Consider the following 20,969-nt stretch of genomic DNA (forward strand, 5'->3'; position numbering starts at 1 on the left):
TCCTCTCTGGTTCCCTTTTCATCATAATGAAATGCAACATGGCCATGTAATCGTACATTTTAATTTTAATTTGACACTTGTATGTGCAGTTTTTGGCTCAAAATTAAAATTAAAATTCAATAATGTCATTTACATTTGACAATCCTGATATTATTATTGAGCTTTACCCAAATGATGATGCAAATTGGAAAATTTAAATGTATTACCCAAGCTTCCATATTCATCATACAGTAGGTCTCTATCTTTCTATTGAGAGATTAATGTGGACGCCTGGTTGTTGCTGGTTGCTCTCTCTCCCTCCCCCCCCCCCCCCCCCCCCTGACACACACACACACACACACACACACACACACACACACGCACACACACGTTTCAGAGTCCTGTCATTATCCCTTCTGCTCTACCATTCTGCTATGCTAGGCCCAGACTAATCACAGGGCATGGCTCTCCTCAAGGCTATAGTCGCTCTCAATAAATTAGCACTGTTGTTAAAGGTATTTTCAATTCAATTTTGCTTGGTTTTCCACCGGGAGCTTGCCACGAAGAGGGGGAAAACCCTCTTAGTGGATTGGCACTCCACCAAACACGGCTTGTCAGCGTTCATTTTCTGAAACCACTGCTCGATATACTATCCTACAGTAGCTGCTTCTGTACTTACAGCTTTCAGTGAAGACACAGAAATGCTTTCGACCTACTTTTGATGTGTATCCATTATCCATTACACTACTTATTTCAATAATATTAATTGTAACAACCACCAATACAATAAAACCAATTATATCTTCACTTCAGAAAATAACACATTTATGCCCCCCCCCCCCCCCCCCGTGTAAGCAACCTATCATCATGTAACTTACATGAGTTTGATGCTACTTAGTATGACATCTACTATGAAATGACATCATAGAGATCTCTGTTGGCCTAAAAATGTGGATAAAAAGTGGTCTATTTAGCAAATAATTGGCAGACTGTTTCCCCTCTTTGCACATGGGGGTCTTTTAAAGACTAGTTCCACTTCTTTTCTTTTCTCTTTTGTACCACTGAACTGGTTGTTTCAACTGCTCCAGGCCTTTGGACTTTGTTCAAGGTTTCCCTGCAGCAACTGAAAACTGCTCCGTGATGAGGGATCATTACTCCCAACTGCTATCTATCTGTGCCTTGAGAGAGGAGAGAGGACATGTTTTTTCGAACCACAGCAGTTGGTTGTGTTTGTTGCTCAGGCTGCAGCACAGAGGTCCAAGACTTTCAGTTTTGACGGTCGTGATTGCACATGCTTCTCATAGTCTTGTTGTTTATCTGAACCTGTGCTTTTCATATGATTTTATATTGTTTTATATGTTTGTTTTTGTACTGTAATGTTTGTCATGTGTTTTATATCTTGTACTGTAATCAGGGCATAGAGGCAAGCGAAGCACAGATGTAGGTTATGACAGCGTACCTGCCAGGCTTGTTGATGTACTTGTGCAGCCGAGCCTTGACTTCGTCGTAGGTGAGGAAGGCCATGTAGCCAGGGTGAGTTACTGCCAGGAAGTTCCAGTTCCTCAGTATCGATCCCCACGGCTGGAGGACAGAGACCGGAGGAGAGGAGGTTTAGGATACAGACATAGGATGCAGCTAAGAATTATACATAGATTGCAAATATCACCCAGCCTTCGTCATAAAATGAATGCTAGCCTGTCTCCCCTCTGCCTTAAGTGTAAGATAGAGGTGGGAGATTACACTCACTGCATATGGTCATGTCCTAAGATAGAACGATACTGGTCAGACATAGTGCAGCAGTTGAGTGTCATTTTTGGTGTGGAGTTGGACCCGGACCCTGTCAGCCTTATTCTTGGTCTTCCCCATAAGAAACTCGTTTATAAACATCACAAACGGCTATTTAATTTATTAACTTTTGCTGCTCGATTTTTTTTTATTTTGGATTAAAGACAAACCTCCAACAAAGAGGAACTGGCACCAGATAATTATGCAGTTTATGCCTCTGGAGTTCATGACATGTATGCTGCACTCAACAACCGATGTCTTTTATAAAGTGTGGGAGCCTTATTTGAAATATATTGACCCTAACCTAGCAGAGACACTGACTATTGGATACCTCAACCGAAGTGATATTGCCACCTGATTATTGCCTTTTGCCTTGTACATCTAATTTAATTTAATTTATTTTATTGTATTCTCATTCATTTGTCCATCCTTTCCTTTACTGTTGTCCACATCTATGTTTTTGCTAACTTGTGAAGTGTCTGAGCTGCCCTGTCTTTTTGTTTTTTTGTTTTTGTCGTTGCCTTGTCTTGTAAAATTAAAAAATTGAATAAAAATATTATTGAAAAAAAGAAAAAGAATACAGACATAGGCTGGAGGACAGAGACCGGAGGAGAGGGGGTTTAGAATACAGACATAGGCTGGAGGACAGAGACGGGGGAGAGGGGGTTTAAGATACAGACATAGGCTGGAGGACAGAGACCGGGGGAGAGGGGGTTTAGGATACATACTGTACATGGAAAGACACACTCTAAGCAGGGGGTCTCAAAAAAATATGTCACCCACTACCTGATTTGTTGTTGTTCAACACAGTCACTCTGTAACATCATACATTCTCTTATTTGGATAGATCAAATTATATTTAATACTACTACTAATAATAATGATTGAATTTAATTTAATTTAATTGAATTTAATTTAATTGAAATGTATTCGATTGAAATTCGATTCTTGATTTTGCTTGGGGACGGGGGCTTGGGGAGGACGTCAAGCAAAGGGAAGACTTAATGAATGTATATATGAAAGTATTAATGTATTAATGTATTAATGTATTAATGAATGTATTTATGAAAGCAGCAAAGTGAGTAACATCAGATGTACTTGAGAGGATGGAAATGAAAATACCCACACAACAGAACAGTCAGCCTTTTAATTCAAGACATCTTATTATTTTTTGCACTTTGAGCACTTTTTGTCACAAGGCTCTTTCACACCGGCCTTGAAAGCCGAAAAATGCACGGAAAATAGGATTCGCGCCTCCGATGTGAAAGTCATGAACGCGCGTTGGTGGATAAATCTTGTACGCCTTTTGTCCCGGGAGCAAAGGTTGTCACAGCGCCGTATTAGTGGACAACCCGCCTCACTTGAAAGCGTCGGAGCAGCAAGGCGGAACAGTGTGAATGTTTCATTAAAAATTACAGGGGAAATCACCTCATGCAGCAAGAAGGACAGTGAAAGTAAAAAAAGTAGCCTATACAATCATGCGCCAGGAGGAATGCTCCGTGCCTGTGTAGTAGGTTATATAGCTGTCTGTGGCGAGTTGGTCTGATGATATTCCCTCTGGAAACCAGCTCCAGAACGGCAATCTGACTTGTGCATTCCCTACTGTTTGGTTGTTGAATGAATTACACAAGGTGACACCATATCGATCTGCTTAGTAGGTGAATTTACTTCTATGAAATGTGTTGTATAAATAAAGTTGGCTTTCCTTGAATGCAATTCATGCAACACTTCGCTGCCAGAAAATCGGCAGATGCACTCCGCGGCGGAGCCCGTTTTGGCGAGTTCGCCCACCATGCGAGTGCACCTATCCTCCCTGCGGACTAGGAGAAGGAGGTCTTGTTGTTGTCTTGTTGTTGAATGAATTCGTTCATACAGTAGCCTAGGTTACACTAACCTATGAAAATATTAATTTGGGCTAGGAGGAGCTGGAAATCCCTCCGCTCGCCTTTCAATCCAGGAGCAGGGGATTTCACCTGAAAGTACACAGCAGCACGGGAATGTGGCCGTGCTGCTTGGCTCTGTGTGAAAGCAATTTCTGTGGCGAGGCTGCCAGGCTTTACCGGCTTACCGAACTACAATTTTGCGTGATCTGTGTGTGAAAGAGCCTACAGATATCTTGAATTAAAAGGCATATTTTCTTTGCATCAATCTCAGCCTGTGGACTGTTCAGTGAGGCTTTTCCAGCCCAGAGACATTGGTGTGCAGGTAACTCCACTGCCGTCCTCTCGAGCTTGCCTTCCATACTGATGCACGCAAGACAACTTTTTTGATGCCCCAAGCAGGCACAGTATCATAGTATCCTGACTGTTTTCATCACATCAGATGTAAACATAGAAGAATTCAACGCCTGACTACAAAGCACAAACTCAAAAAAGAGAGAGTGTAGCAATTTTGGCAATGTCTACATCTTTTCTTGCCATAGCCAGCACAGCGTATGCTGTATCCTAGCCAGCTCAGCGTATGCTGTATCCTCCCACATTGTGAATCAAGCAGAAAGAACAAATCTGGTATATGATCAAAAACAACAGGCATGCAGAGATTCAGCACAACACCATCATCATCATGGGCTGACAGAGACACTGTTTTCATCAGATCCCTACAGAGCATAAAACGCTTGTTTAGGGTGCGGGCATTGTGCAGTGATTCTGCCAGTTGGCGCTGTGCGATGGCAACTGCCACTACATTCACCTCCAGTCTGCCTGTTAGCCGGAGCTCACCGGGGACAATGACCCGCTGCCCTCGCAGCAGAGCCGGCTTTGGCAGGAGCTAAAGCCTCATGGATACTGGAGTGACTGGCTGTTGGACTGAAGACTGAATTGGCACTAGGAGCAAGCCGCTTTCCGTGAGTTTGTTGATTGGACCAGTAAACTGGATCTGCGACCCGGCCCAAATTGAATAGACCACAGAATGGGGAGTAAGAAAGCAACCATTCTTATTCGTATCCTTCAAGGTCAGATCAGACATATCTGTTAAATAGGTTTTATTGTTGTATATTAGTATTTTTTATGGGAATAACACTGGTTTCCTACGTCAGACTATAATATCTGCATGTAGAAATCCAAGTCAGACTCAAAATAATTCTTAAACCCTGGATTAAAGCAAACCATAGGGTTGAATGGCTGGCTAATCCCTGGCTAAATTCCCAAACAGGCCTTCCTTCAATCATGGCCACCTAATCATCCCTCTTACTTAATTGGCACATTCAGTCCTCAAAATCTCCACCGTGAGAGCTGATGTGTGGTGAGCGTTCTGGCGCAAACTGGCTGCCGTGCGTCCCAGGTGTGGGTGCTACACATCGGTGGTGGATGAGTTACCTCCCCTCCCTCCCTTGATATGTGAAGCGCTTTGAGTATCTAGAAAGGCGCTATATGAATCCAATCAATTAATTATGAATTGAATGAATTTTTTTTTTGTCTTTTCTTATGACTTATTGCCTTGTAAACTACAGTGGGAGAATTTGAGCCTCTACAAGAGAATAATGTACTTCTCCACCTTGCTTCGTCAATGGCTTTGGCCCACTTCCTCTTTTGTTCACCCAGTCATGTTCACCTTCAGGGCCTTCTGATCCTCTCAGCCCGCCTCCTGCCAGGATTCACAATCAGTGAATCAGCCAAGCCAGGGCCATGAGGTTGACCACAGGGGGCCATCTTGACCGACACAGGCTAGATTGCTCTGGGAATTACTTCCTAAAGGGCTCATTATACTCGAGCAAGCTCCATGGGGGTGGAGCTCCGCGAGTCTCCGCGAGTCACCGTGCGGACCTCGCGCTGGGGCAGATGCTATTATACTCAGAAGTGATCAGCCAAGTGATCAGCATGTATTGTACAATGGTAATATAGTGAGAACAGCGCATGAAAAGTCGCAATAAAATGCTATTATGTGCAGTACTGAGTGCGCTTTCACTCTCAAATGACCGTACATCAGCACATGAATGAATCACCAAACTTGTTTTTACTGAAAGCCGTTTTAGTTCTCAGCCCTGATTGCCTACTCTGTGCTGCTATTAAACTCTCTCAATCATGCTCTCAACACAACACATTTACTTGGTGAAATGACTAAAAACGAACAGTTGCAAATCAAAGTTTATAGCCTACCACATGGGTCAAGAAATGTGGGGAAAACACAGCTCAGTGTTCAGGGCTCAGTGGCTTGAAAGCGGCCATGTTTGGAGAGAAGCCGTGCGGAGGTCGCGCTGTGAGAAAAAAAATCAGGCACACGGTGGGCGCCCAACGGAGGTAGCGAATAACCACGGCCAACAAATTTACGTCATTTGACGCGCCCGGCCCTCGCTCCACCCCCGCGCCCTTCACGGCATGGTGAGCATAAAGCAGCCTTAATGAGTCGATCCATGGCAACTCCTATCGGCAAAGATCGTTTGAGCAATATTTTGCTTTGGTAGAATTTTTGCAATGAATAGTCAACAGTGAAAATAGCTGCTCTTAAAATACATGTTTTTCCTTTCTGAATTTCTATTCATTTATATACAGTACATGTTTTGAGAAGCCAGTCTGGAAAATACACCAAATCAACTCACCAAATGATTTTTCTGTGTTCACACTCACAGTCACATTTTTTATTTTGGAAGTGAGCATGCTTAGTGCGAAGGTTCTGCCAAAGTAAAATATTGCTGTAAGGCCTCTCCGCCCACACACCATCTTGAAGCCACATGGGCCAGTAATCTGTCAACTGGAGAGAGCTGAGCCACACACATCCAGCGACCTCAAACGAGTGCAAAAACAGAACAAAAAACTCGAACATAAAAAAAAAAACTCTCTATGCACTTGATTGCTCCTTATCCCCACAAGTAACGCTTTCATCGTGCCCTATGACACACTATTCCAGTCATTGTGTAAGTCAATACGATGTCACTGGTGAGTACAGGCAGGGGTGAAACGAAAGAAGACCTCCAGAGTGAGTCAGTCAGCATACATTCAAACAGGACTTCTGCTGCATAAACCAAACAAGGACGATATGGCCAAGAACCATCTCAGGCCAAATAAGGAGAATATACTGTGTCATAAAATGTAGATTGACTGATACTTCTGACACTACTGCTCCCCTCTCCTTAAAGCTGCCACTTTTGGCAAATTTGCCAACCAAAATTTTGTATCTTTCGTTTATGAGTTATCACAAACTAGTTCTATGTCCAGCACCCATTTAAAAGCATGTTATGATACATCTTCAATGGCCCTACATTTGGTGCTCTGATTGAGTTTAAAGCACTAGGGATCACAATGAATAACACTGTAACTTGAAAGCATTCTCCTGTTCTGAAAAATGTTGATGGTGTGCCCTTTGAGTTCTCATGAAAAGTCACTATGATGTGTTGCTGCTTTCTGGACATAATACAAACATAATGTCATAATGACATTTCCGACCGGACCTTCTAACAGTATACGTCTGGATGGCAGAAGAGGCAAAAGTGGTACCCAGTGGAACAGATCCTGATAAAATGTTTTTTTCTCTCTGAGGAATTAAACATAAACAAGCTGTGTAAAAAAAATACAGCAAAAATACAACTGAAAAACATTGCACGCATGGTTTAAAACCTATTGCACCCACTGCCTTCAACTGCTGAACATGCAGAAATTAAGTCTGTTAAAAGCAGTGTTGGGCAAGTTACTTTCAAAATGTAATATACTACATATTACTAGTTACTTTCATTTGAAAGTAATAAGTCACTTTACAATATTACAATATTAGTCTGTGTAGAGTAACTCGTTACTTATTACACTACTTTTGCATTACTTTCACCAAAATAACAGCAGTAGCAGAATGACATCGCCACCCCGGAATCATCCCGAAAAATAATTTCAACCGTCTTGAAGTCAGTGTAAACCATCCAAAATTCTGAATGTTATCCTCTTCCTTGGTTATTGTCATCTATAGAGACACTGCATGAAATAGGCCACACCCATCACGGGGGAAAGCTCTCCATTCACTTCCATACACCAGTGTCATTTTCCTTGAATTAAACATAGCTAAAAGCTGTTGTGTGGTGGACTGCGCAGACAACAAATGTAAAAAATCGCCAATTAAAGATTTTGTACTCCCGAGCAAAACAAGGAAGCCATTGAGAAGAAAAATGTGGATCTAGCTGTCATGAAGTAAGTTGGAGTGTTCATCTTCCGTATATATGATCTTTGTGTGCAACACGTGACATAGGAGAATGCCAGGATTGGGGGGGAGTTTCAGGAAGCAGAAAGTCAGCAGACAAACGTTGTGATCCGGCCCGCGGGCAGGTTTCATCCGGCCCGCGAGATGTTTTGGAATATTTAAAAAATAATAATAAAAAATATATATATATATTATTATTATTAAATTCGCACCCCATTATCATGAACTACGCGTGGCTAATAAGCAAGCTAAGAGTTCATTCATAAGTTAATTAACCTGCACTACAAGGAAGTATGTCAGTAGGTCATCAGGTGTAAACAAAGCCGCCATGATGCCACGCTGGAATTGAATCGCGCATTCGGCTACCTACCAAAAAACAAAGGAATCAACAAGATGCTGTCGAAAAAGAGAAAGGTTGACACGGAATGCAGGCAGTTTCAAGAGAAATGGAAAGAGCAGTATTTCTTTTGTGAAGTAAATGGGTAAATGAGTCGAATTGATTTTAGTAAAAAAGAAAATCCGGCCCCCATGAGGTCTCAGTTGAACAAATCCGGCCCTCTACCTAATATGAGTCTGACACCCCTGCTTTAGACAAAAAGAACCATTGTGCCACTCTTTTTATCGATTTGTCTAAATCATTCGATACCGTCGATCACAGTATCTTATGCCGGCACCTGTCTGATATTGGGCTGTCCTCTCAAGCTGTTGGTTGGTTTGCTAACTATCTGTCCAATTGTAAACAGTGTGTGCAGTTCGGTGAGCTCTCCTCCGACATGCTCAATGTCTCAAATGGGGTGCCCCAAGGTTCGGTCTTGGGGCCAACTCTCTTCACCATTTATATCAATAACATAGGGCTTATTCCCAACGCTTCTGTCCATTTATATGCCGACGACATGATTTTATATTGCTGTGCATCTTCTGTTATTCGTGCGTTTGAATCTCTGCAATCTGCTTTTGATGCTCTTCAGCTCCAACTGTATCATCTTAAACTGGTGTTGAATGCAGAGAAAACCAAGGCCATGCTTTTCTCTAACAGCAAGAAGGTGGCAGATGATCTTCCCGGCATTTTATCTCTTCAGGGCACGCCCATTGAGCTTGTGTCAATCTACAAATACCTAGGCATCCTGATTGATGACGGCCTTTCTTTTAAACCTCACGTAGACAATATCTTAAAGAAATTAAAACTGAAGTTTCTTCTTCAGGAATAAATCCTGCTTCTCATTTGTTGCTAGGAGACATTTGGTTGCTGCCACCTTCCGGCCTCTTTTGGATTATGGTGATGTCCTGTATACGCATGCTCCGCTAGTTGTCTCCATCTCCTGGATGCAGCTTACCATGGCGCGCTGCGTTTTGTTACCGGTTGTAAACCCCTTACTCACCACTGTGTTCTGTACTCACTAGTCAACTGGCCATCTCTTTCCATCCGCCGAACCCATCACTGGTACATTTTCATTTACAAATCCATCCTAGGCCTGCTGTCCCCTTACTTATCTAACTATCTCGCAAACAGTCCAGCTATAGCCTGCGTACACAGGACTTCATCACCTACTCCATCCCCTCGGTCCGTACTTAGAAAGGCAAAAAGGCATTCTCCTACGCGGCCTCTTCTGCCTGGAAAGCAGCTTAGTCTGAAGCTGTCCAGCTTGATCCCCCTAGCGAGTTTTAAACTTATATTGAAGAATTTGGAGAATGCATCTATGCTTTGCTCCTGCTCACAAAGCTGACCCTCTCCTCCTTTATACCACTTTATACTTAAATTATTTTAGTGAATATCTCATTGTTTATTGAAACTGTACATTTTTGTACCTGCTGCTATGTTTAGTGATTATATTTTATGTATCTGTATCTGAGTCCGTATTGTTGTTGTCCTGTTGTCCTGTAACTGATTGCTGCTGTCTGAACAGGTCGCACTTGTAAATGAGTCCCTGGGTCTCAATGTGATTTTACCTGTTTAAATAAAGGCCAAAAAAATGAAGTAAAAAAAATGAAGTAAACGCACACAACGTCTCATTATTTGGCACTAGCAGTTCCTCCTAGATATCTGTAAAACTATCTGTATCTGATGAGAGTTCCTTTGTTTGCCCGGTTAGCTGCGGTTTGTTTTGCTAGAAGTTGGCGCGGTATGTGGTCCTTTGTGTTTTCTCACGTGTTGGGTGTGGTTTCTGAATGAGCGGCAGTGTCTCTATAGTGGTTATTTGCATTAAAAAAAACACAATTTGATTAGGAAAAGGTTGTATATATTTATTGCATATATTTATTTAAATATATGCTTTGATAAAAAAAATTAACTTAATTTGTAACTTGTGTTACTTGACTGTTACTAGTAATAAGTTATATTACTGAGTTACTGCTAAAAGTAATATATTACATGTAATATGTTACTTTTATAACGAGTTACCCTCAACACTGGTCAAAAGTACTTGATGTGGCAGCTCCAAACTGCTTCAAATTTGATTGTTGAGCGCTATTATTGACCAACCTGGAAGAGCCGTGTGAAGATGTCAAACTCGAAAACAGAAATGTAGTCATTGCAGGTGAGGTCGATGGTGGACTTGAGGGCCATGGCCTCCAGGCCCGAGCTGATGAGATGCACTTCGTGAAGGCACTGTCGGAAGACTTTCCACGGCACTATCGTCCTGCAGGAGAGAGAACAAAAAAGACTTTTGACTTGATTTTTAATGAGATTCTGCTCACTAAATCCTGTAGAAAAACTTCTCAACCGTGAGGATGAGGTTTGACAGCAGTTTGCAGCGAGAGGAGTAAATTGGTCTCATCTCATTTGATTTGATAGCAACATGAAACTGACTGAAACTTAACTTTTGGTTATATCCGATTCTTTCAAATGTCACGTTACCTACCGTAATTTATGCAAAGAGTATGATCAGCATGATTGCATTTTTGAACCCATTACACTGTTGTCAAACGAGATGTCAGGCTAACATTACAGTATGTGACTTCCTCACATATTTAAAAGTTATTATTGCAACAACACTGCTAACATGAAATACATTATTGCTGTCACCAAAATAAGGCTAGACTAGGTTAGGCAGGAAAAGGGCAAGTGCATAGGGATTGTGTTATGGCGCCAACATCTTCCAGTGACTACGCCTACCTCAGTGGCAAGAGTTTGGCTGAAGAGACTGTTTTTTTTATCACAGCACTTTGAACCATGATAACTCTTTGTAAATAAGCTAGACTTGCATCTATCATCAATAAAATAAATGAACTACTAAAAATAGATTTTGTTGACGATGCTTAACAATGCTGGTATGGGCCACATAGCTGTGTTTATTGCATTGCCATGGTGACAAATGTCGCTCTGCAGCAAAAATCCGAAATTTTGCAATGTTGACGCAACACCGAAAGTGGCAGGTCCGTTATGAGGACATTTTCTGAGGGTCAAGAGAGATAGCTGTCACTGCACATTTTCTGTTTGTCCCAACAACCATGATCACTGTGGGCAGCTTTGTAAGGACATTCCCATTCCCAATCACTATTAATACAGAACCAGCCCATCTGAAAGTTACCAACCACTTCATTGGGCTGCCTCAATATTCTTCAAATTGATTATAATATCAATGTTATTGTTATGTTCTCCCTCGCAACACACCATGACCGTTATCTCTAAACAAAGCACTGGGGGGGTAGCTTGTGTGCAAGCCCGGATTAGCAACTATATGGGCAGGGTGAGTGCCCTGGAGCATCAGGTGCCTTGGGGCATCAGCCAAAATGATTCTGCCTGTATTTCAGAGGCTGTAGCAGGCACATTTTTAAAGGTAGAGCGAAGGTCCTGATGTCACATGAAACTAGAAGACCTAATGCAGCGATCCTCAAAGTCCGGACTCCGGTCCGCATCCGGACCCAGACACCGTCCTATCCGGACCGAGCCCTATAACCTACAAATTATTGAGAATTGTTACATTTCACTGAGCTTTTCTATTTTAATCGGCACATGCTTTTCTACCCTTTACCTTTATCTGCCAGGAAGCTCACAGACCAATGCATGCACTGTAAATCATCACACGTGATGCTACTCAGCCAATCAAATATCCAATTTGATTCTGCCTGTTACTTCTCAGTGCTGCAGGCGAGAGAGTGTCAGTGACACACGGACGGAGTAGAGGCGAGAGACTCGGAGAAATGCGAGAGATAGAAGTAATTTCAGATGGCATGCTCAAAAGAAACGAGTAGACCGCAAAAACAAAGATATAGTTTTAATCTGGAGTAGGTTAGATGTTCATTCATTGTTCTCACGGGCAGTTCAAAACCAGCCAGTATGTCTCATGTGAAGTGCGATGCGATCCTAACCTGTCTATGAAAGCGCCACACGAGCAAACACACTCAAATCCAGACTGAGGGCACACTCACACATTACTGCCCAGTGCCCAACGGCATGTGACGTTTGCATTGCGAACGATCGACAGACAGACAGACAGACAGACAGATAGATAGATAGGGAGCTCACTTCTCTCAAGAGAAAAGGTGGAGGAAAGGGAAGAAAAGGCTTTTTTTTTCTAAAATGAAAGCACTTTTAAGATGCACATTTCCCCAAACCACTCTGTTGTATCTTAGTTTTAAATGCAGCCATTATTGTACTTGAAATGAGAAAAGAACACGTATTTAGTACTAGTGTAGGCTCATTATTTATAATTAATCCAGTTAAATATGAAAACTGTAAATAAACATTGTTGATGTTTATTTTTGATTTAACAGTCAGTCGTTGACTACATACAGACATTGTACCATTAGGCTACTGCAATCATTGAAGTAGCCTAATGGCACTGAATCATAACGCAAGCTACGTTACAATGTTCCGGACCTTTGCTTGAGGACATTTTCTCTAACTGGACCTCTATGAATTTTAATTGAGTACCCCTGGCCTGACCTAAGGCATCCATTGATACCAACCATGACATGCTAGCTTCTCAGGAAGCGGGTTAAATACTGCTCCAAATTTAGACTACATTTTGGCAAGGGAAAAACGGGCATGGCCATATTCAAAGGGGTCCCTTGACCTGTCACCTCAAGATATCTGAATGAATGATAATGGGTTCTATAGGTACCCACAAGTCTCCCTTTACAGACATGCTCACTTTATGCGAATCCATTTTATTCTTTAAAAAAAAAAATTTTTTTTTGCATGCATTAAAATTGTGTTATTTTACCTATTTTGAATGTTTCTGCATATAGGACCCCTAAACAATATTGGAATTGCAAAAACTGAGTGTGACTGGAAAGCTCAGACTCTTACAAATTCAATTAGCCCAATTGTATTCATATGTGATGATGTTACTCCCCATCATCTACATTGTGCCTTGTGTCTGGTATGTGTGTGTGTTGAGGCTCTATTTTAGCGATACAGTCATGTAAATCGGTGGTATTTATTGCCATAGTAAATTTCACTTTTTACGTGTGTGTGTGTGTGGGGGGGGGGGGGCACTTCAAGTCTGGCTCACCCTGGGGCATCACACTGTGTTAATCCGGCCCTGCTTGTGTGAGGCAAGTGAATTCTTTGCTCTGGCGTGATGATGATAGCAGTATGGGAGAACCAAACTGTGAAAACGAGAAGTCAACACAAGCTGGCGAGGTGATGCCAGTTCCCGAGCTACCAACTGTGACAGCACATTGTCACAAGGATTACTCCAGAACAAGTTTCAGTGGGAGGGGAAACGAGCGAGAACAGCAGGCAGAGGGGATGAGGCAGAGAGAGAGAAAGAGCCCAACACACTTTAATGTCTCATGACTGCACGCGCTGAGCAGAATTTTGTTGTTTCATCTCATTGGGTGATACTAATCAAGGCTGTAAAAAAAAAAACCCCACTGCTGACGGGAACATCACTCTCTGGTCCAATGCATGGCTGACCACAACTTTATTATGCACTTGTCTATATACATTAGCCTCACAAACAGGCCCACTGCATCTGACCAAAACCTTATGCTTCCAGATGTCACAGTTATTATGGCACTGTGCTTGGCATATCATATCATATCATATCATATTGGAAAATGAGCTGTTCTCTTTTCAAATCAATTAACTCTATGCTTGCTTCAGAATAGTCGGCGTTACACATGAACTCAGCGACAGCATGTCCTGATTTGCTCTGTATTAAAGGATGGCTTTACTGGTAATCAACCCACTTTGTATCATTAATAATCTGGGTAATAAGCACATGCGCAGTGTTTACCTCTCTCTGTGTTTTCCTCACAGAGATCTCCCATTTCCTCCTCTGCCAAAGCGCTCCGTTCTGACGCGTTATGCGTCAGAACTGAGCTACGGAAGTTGTGCTGGAGAGGCAGAATCTGCTCCGAGGGGGGCTGTTATTGTTTATTTTTTAAGTATGCGCACATCCACAGAGAATCCGTGGAGAGCCTTAATGAGCCCTAATGACTTGCAGCTGATGGGGGCGGAGTTTCTGCCAACAGGAGCAGGAGCAAATTCACCATGAGGTAAACAGAGAGAGAAGGTAAAACACTGGCCATGTGCTTATTTTACCTAGATTATATATGATACAAAGTGGGTTGATTATCGTTAAAGCCATCCTTTGATACAGAGCAAATCAGGACATGCTGTCGCTGAGTTCATGTGTAACATCGACCATTCTGAAGCAAGCATAGAGTTAATTGATTTTAAAAGAGATCATGTAACAGCTCATTTTCAATATGATATGATATGATATGATATGATATGCTATTATGATATATGCCTTTAAGTACAGTCCTATTTGGATTTTTACTAGCCGCGATAGCATGTTGTTGCCAACCGTAACAGCGTGTTGCTAGCATTGTTTTCACCTTGTGAGTTTGTGTGTTAGAGGTGTGGAGTTGCCTTCACAATGAAGGCCGAGTTTGAAGATGGGTTTTTTCCGAGCAAGGGGGCCGGCCCCTCCACTTTATGCCCCTGGCCCACATTCGGTTTAAGTCATGGGCATTGTGGCTGGTGTGATCCCATCATAAGATGGTCTGTAGTTTGCGTCTGTAATATTTACAATTTGTCTTTGGCAGACACTTATATCCAAAGCGACATACATACAGTATGAGATTTGATAAAAAAACAGTCCATCAGGTAAGAAGATGTTCACTACAGGTCTTTAGCATTTTCTTAAAGATTGAGAGGGTCTCTGCAGATTGAATGGAGTTTGGTAACTCATGGTTCCCTGGTGGTGGAGCGAGTTACCAAACTCTGATCCGCAGAGTCCCTAATAATGGCTCCTTTCCACCACATATAACAGCACAGTACAGCTCTACTCGACCTGGTCTTAGTCGGCTCTACTTGATATAGACTCTGTTTCCATAGCAAGTTTACTCACCTCCGCCCACACCTGGTCATCATAGCGACCGCATATCTGTCCTCCGTCCATAGCCGAAGTAGGCTATAACGTATAACGTTAAAATTAAATCCATACACGGAACTTTTAAACTGGTTATGAAATACTGGTGCCTGTAAATGACCTACAGTGTACAAATGGGCAAATGTGACAATCGGCCAGGAGAATGGATATCGCTTTGTTGTTACTCAAACTCACATGCATGCGCTGCGCGGGGGATGGGAGTTGCGCTATGGGGAGAAGGGAAGCCTCTACCCCGGCGGCAACTCACCAGGCAAGACCGCGGCTTCGCTAAACCCCCGACTCCGGCCTAGCGGAGCCGACGTTACACACAACTACAAAGGGCTTCCCGAGGGGCGGACTTTTTCTCTCTCAAAACAATTGAAAACCACCGTCATGTTAAAGCTGAGCAAGGAGATCGATTTTATTTCACCAGAGCCGAAGGCAGTAACACAAAAGACTGATGGAAATAACAGAAGAGAAGGTAAGCCCCACTAAACTGGTACCCAGCATTGACAGTAGATACAGTAAACACGATTCTGCCTGACCAATCAGTCATCTGCAGTGTTTTCACGTCACCGTATGGTACCGGGTTCACAGCGCTGGAACAAAGCAGGGACCAAAACTAGCACGACTCAACCCCGACTCAACCCGGGCTGTCCAGGTTTTTGATTCGTGGAATGAGACAAAAAAGCGAGACGAGCTGGGCGGGGCCACGCTGATACCAGCGGTGGAAATGGGCCATAATAGTACTTAGTCCTAATAGTACTTTACACAGAGCAAATCAGGACATGCTGCAGCTGAGTTTATGTGTAACACCATTCTGAATAGCACAATATGCAACATCATCATATTTAACACAAACATTGATTTGCAAAGAGATCATGTAGCAGCTCATTTTACGAAGTGGACTGCACCAAATCTGGGACAATTGTGAGTGAATGATTCAATATGACCTTGACCGGACTTTCATTTACAGGGAGAGAGTGTTTTATGGTTTTATGGAGCTCTAACATGTGACACCGGCAAGTTCACAAGGGAGTGGGCGGGTCTCTTTCGACAGTCCTCTCACAGGATTGATGACATGCACACACATCCTTCCTGACCACGGGAAGCTGAGGTTTGTAACAATCTATAATAGATTAGTCTTTGGAGTGGTTGTGAACAAAGTGGATCGCGAGCAGAGGGAAGGAGCGGCACTTCAAACCGGAGCGAGGAGCGTGCTGCCTGAGGTTGGACTAGCGTCTGAGGTTGGAAGATGCATGAAACCAATTGTGCGACTTTGACTCTCGGCCGGCTGTGTGATACAGTATAATCTTTTCAGAACTTTCCACTGTGACCTGACCCATTTGCTGTTCGAAACAAGGGGGAACCAGGAACACCCCGTTTGGAAGAAACAAAAACTCGGTAGTGACGGCATGGTGGCTCAGTGGTTAGCACTGTTGCCTCACAGCAAGAAGGCCCTGGGTTCGAACTTCGGTCCACCCCAGGACCTTTCTGTGTGGAGTTTGCATGTTCTCCCTGTGTTTGTGTCGGTTTCCTCACACCACCAAAAGAGATGTATGTTAGGGTTAATACTCCTGTCAGTGCCCCTGATGGTCCAAGGCACTGGCAATCGAACTGGAGTTGATCCCGGGCGCTGCACTACGGCTGCTCCGAGTTCTAGAAGGGTTCCTAGTAAAGGATGGGTCAAATGCAGAGGATGAATTTCCCCATGGGCATAAATAAAGGTGAACTTAACTTAACTGACAGCCACGATGACTGAACAGGGAAAAGACTGGCACTTACACAATAGACCCTTCACACGGGGGCCATTTTGTGTCAAAAAGGCAGGGTAAACACAGGTGCAAGCAAATCACTAATGAGGGTTTCCAACTTCCCCAGAGGTGGGTTTTCTCCGGAGAATGTGGGCTCACAGGGTGGGTAGAGGCACCGCTGTGCGCGGTCCCACAGAGCGAAATCCCTTTTTGGCACAAAACCATGACAAACAAATTCTCATTTTTAAATCAAGGTGTGTTTTTTTCTGCATTGTAGGCTATAGTTGAAAATCAATGTGGCATTCTGAGGAGGGAAGAGTTAAGAGTGTGTCCGCGCAAAGAGGTGTTGGAGAGAGTGTGACATCGTGCCGTGCGTAATGTATCCAAGTGAGGATTTCCTGCACTGCTCAGAGAATACTGTCTGCGCTCAGGCATACGCCTGCTATTTGGTGGCGTTAAAATTGAGAGCACCCAATGCCCTTTTTTCTAACACATTGCGCTGGAACGTCTATTTTGGCACGGGCAACGCCCAAACCTCTGTTTACGCTCGGAACATAGCGACGGTATCTTCTTCAGAGTGCAAAATGACACTTGCGGGACGCAGATGATAAGCTAAGAGGCGCACAGACATGCCTGGGCCACGCCTATACCTGTGTCTGCACTTAGATTCCAGCGCAAAACTGGATGGTGGAGGTAGACCAGTGATCCTCACTATTTCTTCGATGAGAGCCGCACTGGCAGGACAAAGTCAATAGGAGAGCCACTTTTACCGCAAAACACCAAAAGCCACCCCAACCAAGCACATCTGCCTACCATTTTTTTGTGTTTTATTGTTTTACACACACACGCACGCACACACACACACACACACACACACACACACACACACACACACACACACACACACACACACACACACACACACACACACACACACATATATACCAGTTTCCCCTAGAAAATCTTTCAGGCCTGGAGGGATTTCGAAACGTTGGGGGCCCTCGCTGGCGACGCTAAAGTTTTAGCTAACCTGTTCACATCTATGTTCGCAATGGCATCCCAAGTATCATCATACTATTATGGGATGCGATGTGAACAGTTGTATTATGGGATGTGCGTTTCCCAGGCAACGACACACGTTGACATGTTTTGGAACAGCGCTGCACGCTGGCACAATACTCCTAAAAGCAAAATGCTTATTGTTTTGAATGATTTGGCACCTTCTATTACTGTCAACACCAGTATTGTTGTATTGTAATAATATGCCATAAAGGTTTATTGAAATTTTGGGGAGAGCAGGGGGGGGAAATCTTAAAACAAAAAAACAAACAGAAAAAACAAAAAAATAAATTGCAATTTCTTAGAGCCGCCAACTAAAGCTTCGAGAGCCGCCAGCATCTCGCGAGCCGCGCAATGAGGAACTAGGAGGTAGACGATAGCTTAAGACGCAGGGAAGATAGCATAAGAGGCGCGCAAACTGCAGCGGCGTACGACAATAGGGCCCCAAATGTTTAGTGTCGATTTGGGGCATCTACCAAATTTTAAGAAAAGCTAGAAAGCACAAGAAGAAGAAGTACAAGAAAGAGCAAGTTGTATGCCGAACTTGTGGAAGAGATGGCCAAGGCTGGGTTCACTCGAACGCCAGACCAAATCATTAATAAACAAAAAAAACTGAAGGACTACCGAATAACATCCTCCCACTTTGGTTCCGCTTAAACTTGTGTGAACGCGGGCTGGTTCACCAGAAAGCACCAAGGTTCTGAGACTCCAGAATGGAGCCAGAGCCAGAACCAGAACCGTGTCTGTCTGAAAACGGTAACTGTGCCACAGCAACACTAAAATGTGTGCATTAATAAGACAATCAAAGCAGATTTTTAAAAGTAACGAAAAAGTTACTTTCCCTAGTAACTAATTACTTTGAAGTAACTAGTAACATTAAAGTAATCTTTAAAAACTACTTTTTGAGATAAGTAACTATATTGTAATTAATTAAACATTTTCAGTAACTTGCCCAACACTGTTAATTACCCGCGGCAGTTTGTATTTATTCCAAGTGGCACACGGTTATAGTGCTCAAATCGTGCGAAAATTAAACAGTATCCTACCTTATCATGTTCATTTTATTTTGTTCTGTGGATTGTGTGTAGTAGACCTATACATCCATTCATTACACAGACATTTTAATTCTGCACTGTCAATTCATAGGCTTCTCTCAACATAAACGGTCTATGCTTTCAAGACTACATAGAGGCAATCAAGTCAGGCAGAAATTTTCAGGTCTACCTCCCATCTTGCCTACATTGTTTTCTAGGTTCTTCTAGCCTCAATAGGAAATGCATTTGTAGCTATGAAATTAGACAGTGACTGCATCTAAGCCTGAACAAAAATGAAGATAAGGAAGATTAAGAAAATAAATGTTCTCCCAGTCGTTTAGGTTGGGCCAGTTGTACATGTGGGCAGGCATGTTTACCTGCATCAGTATCCCAGATACTGTAATACAGGACACCTTCACCAGCTTTTTCATAGCCAGGATAAGAGCAAATTAATATGGGACTTCTCTTTCACAAAATCAGCTGAGGTCGCTCTCTCACATACTGTAAAAGTATCCTTATTTATGGAAGGGGTCACTGGTGGAAAATAGGGGAGGGTGATGCTTTTTTAAATTTAGTCTCAGGGAGGGGACACTGTTATTAATTTGAGTCCAGAGGAGGGTCATACAAATTTGAATGGATCAAATATATATTTATTTTATCTATTTACTTATTTTTGCTTTTCGGGAATTCAGCAACTGTACCCAGCAACACCCCTCCTGGCCAAACCTTTTGGTATGACCCGGTGTATCGTTTCTCATTGAAGAAAATAAAGGACGAAAAGCTGTCCAGTATAAGCGACGTCTGGGTGAGAGAGAGGGAGAGAAACGATCTGACACTATTTAGAGTTCTGGTATTAGGCTGACCTGGCAACCCTAAGCAGCGGGGCAAACGGGCACAGCACTAGACAATATAGCTAACGCAGGCATGTAGGCGCATGTGCACACTGCACACACAACCAGACTGATAGCACCACCTCATCTCAGCTGTGCATGTTGGTGAGACAAAGAAAGGCCAAGCCTAGCATCTGCTCTCAGCTGGGTGTGGCCTGTGTGTGTGTGTGTGTGTGTGTGTGTGTGTGTGTGTGTGTGTGTGTGTGTGTGTGTGTGTGTGTGTGTGTGTGTGTATGTGCGTGCGTGCGTGCGTGCGTGCGTGCGTGCGTGCGCTTAATGCTCAGCGTGACAGTCTGTCACACTGACTTGGAGCCGCATCAACATCCAAGCATCTCTCCCTCAGGTCATTATATTGAGCAATGGTGTGAGCACATGTGACCCGACAGAGATTGATAGAATCCAAGAGCGGTGGTTCTCATCCTTTTTCACATTAAGGAAGGAGGCGCCCTAATTTAGTCCACATTAAGGCCACGGACCCACATTTGACGAGATTTTGTCTCCAACTCAAATCTGAGAATACTTTTGTTGTCAGATATGATTTTTTTCCACCAGAATCCCATGACTATCTGCATTGTAGGCAAAGAGATAACAATGAAACTATAATCAAAACAGTCATTCTTCTACATTCTCCAGTTGTGTTAACTTCTTATAAATGAAATAATGCTGACGTTTAACAATTCCTCAGTTTGCTGGAGACCTCGAGATTAAAACAAAAAGAAGAGAAAAAGAAACAACCTAACATCAAAAGATCCCGAGGCCAGCCTCGTGTTTATAGAATGAAATCATGATCCGCCAAGAAACTAGGGATGGGGGAAAAAATCGATACACCATAGTGTGCTAGTTCCCCATAGATATTTTGTCTGGCGATTTAATTATAATTTTTTTTTCCTTTTTTGCAGGCCATGCCATGGCAGGCCACCGGGCATCTGCCCGAAGTGCCTGATGTTGCAGTCCGCACCTGCAGTGGCGTATTGAGTCCAGAGAAGCTTAATAATGTAGCCTACATGTGGGGCAAAAACACAA

General features: G+C 43.0%; 1 protein-coding gene across 1 annotated transcript in view; it reads right to left on the minus strand.

Moving 5' to 3' along the window:
- Positions 1 to 20,969, minus strand: part of cblb (Cbl proto-oncogene B, E3 ubiquitin protein ligase) — a gene marked incomplete at its 3' end in the record, with an annotated part of 107,095 nt that overhangs the window by 53,235 nt on the left and 32,891 nt on the right. Inside the window, exons 5-6 of the mRNA XM_083646792.1 lie at positions 10,361 to 10,517; positions 1,439 to 1,560 (exon numbers count right to left, since the gene is read on the minus strand). Of these exons, the coding sequence (XP_083502918.1) occupies positions 1,439 to 1,560; positions 10,361 to 10,517 (279 nt within the window). The remainder of the gene's footprint in view (positions 1 to 1,438; positions 1,561 to 10,360; positions 10,518 to 20,969) is intronic.

This window comes from Poromitra crassiceps (genome assembly GCF_964638095.1).
Source record: "Poromitra crassiceps genome assembly, chromosome: 1".
NCBI lineage: Eukaryota > Metazoa > Chordata > Actinopteri > Beryciformes > Melamphaidae > Poromitra > Poromitra crassiceps.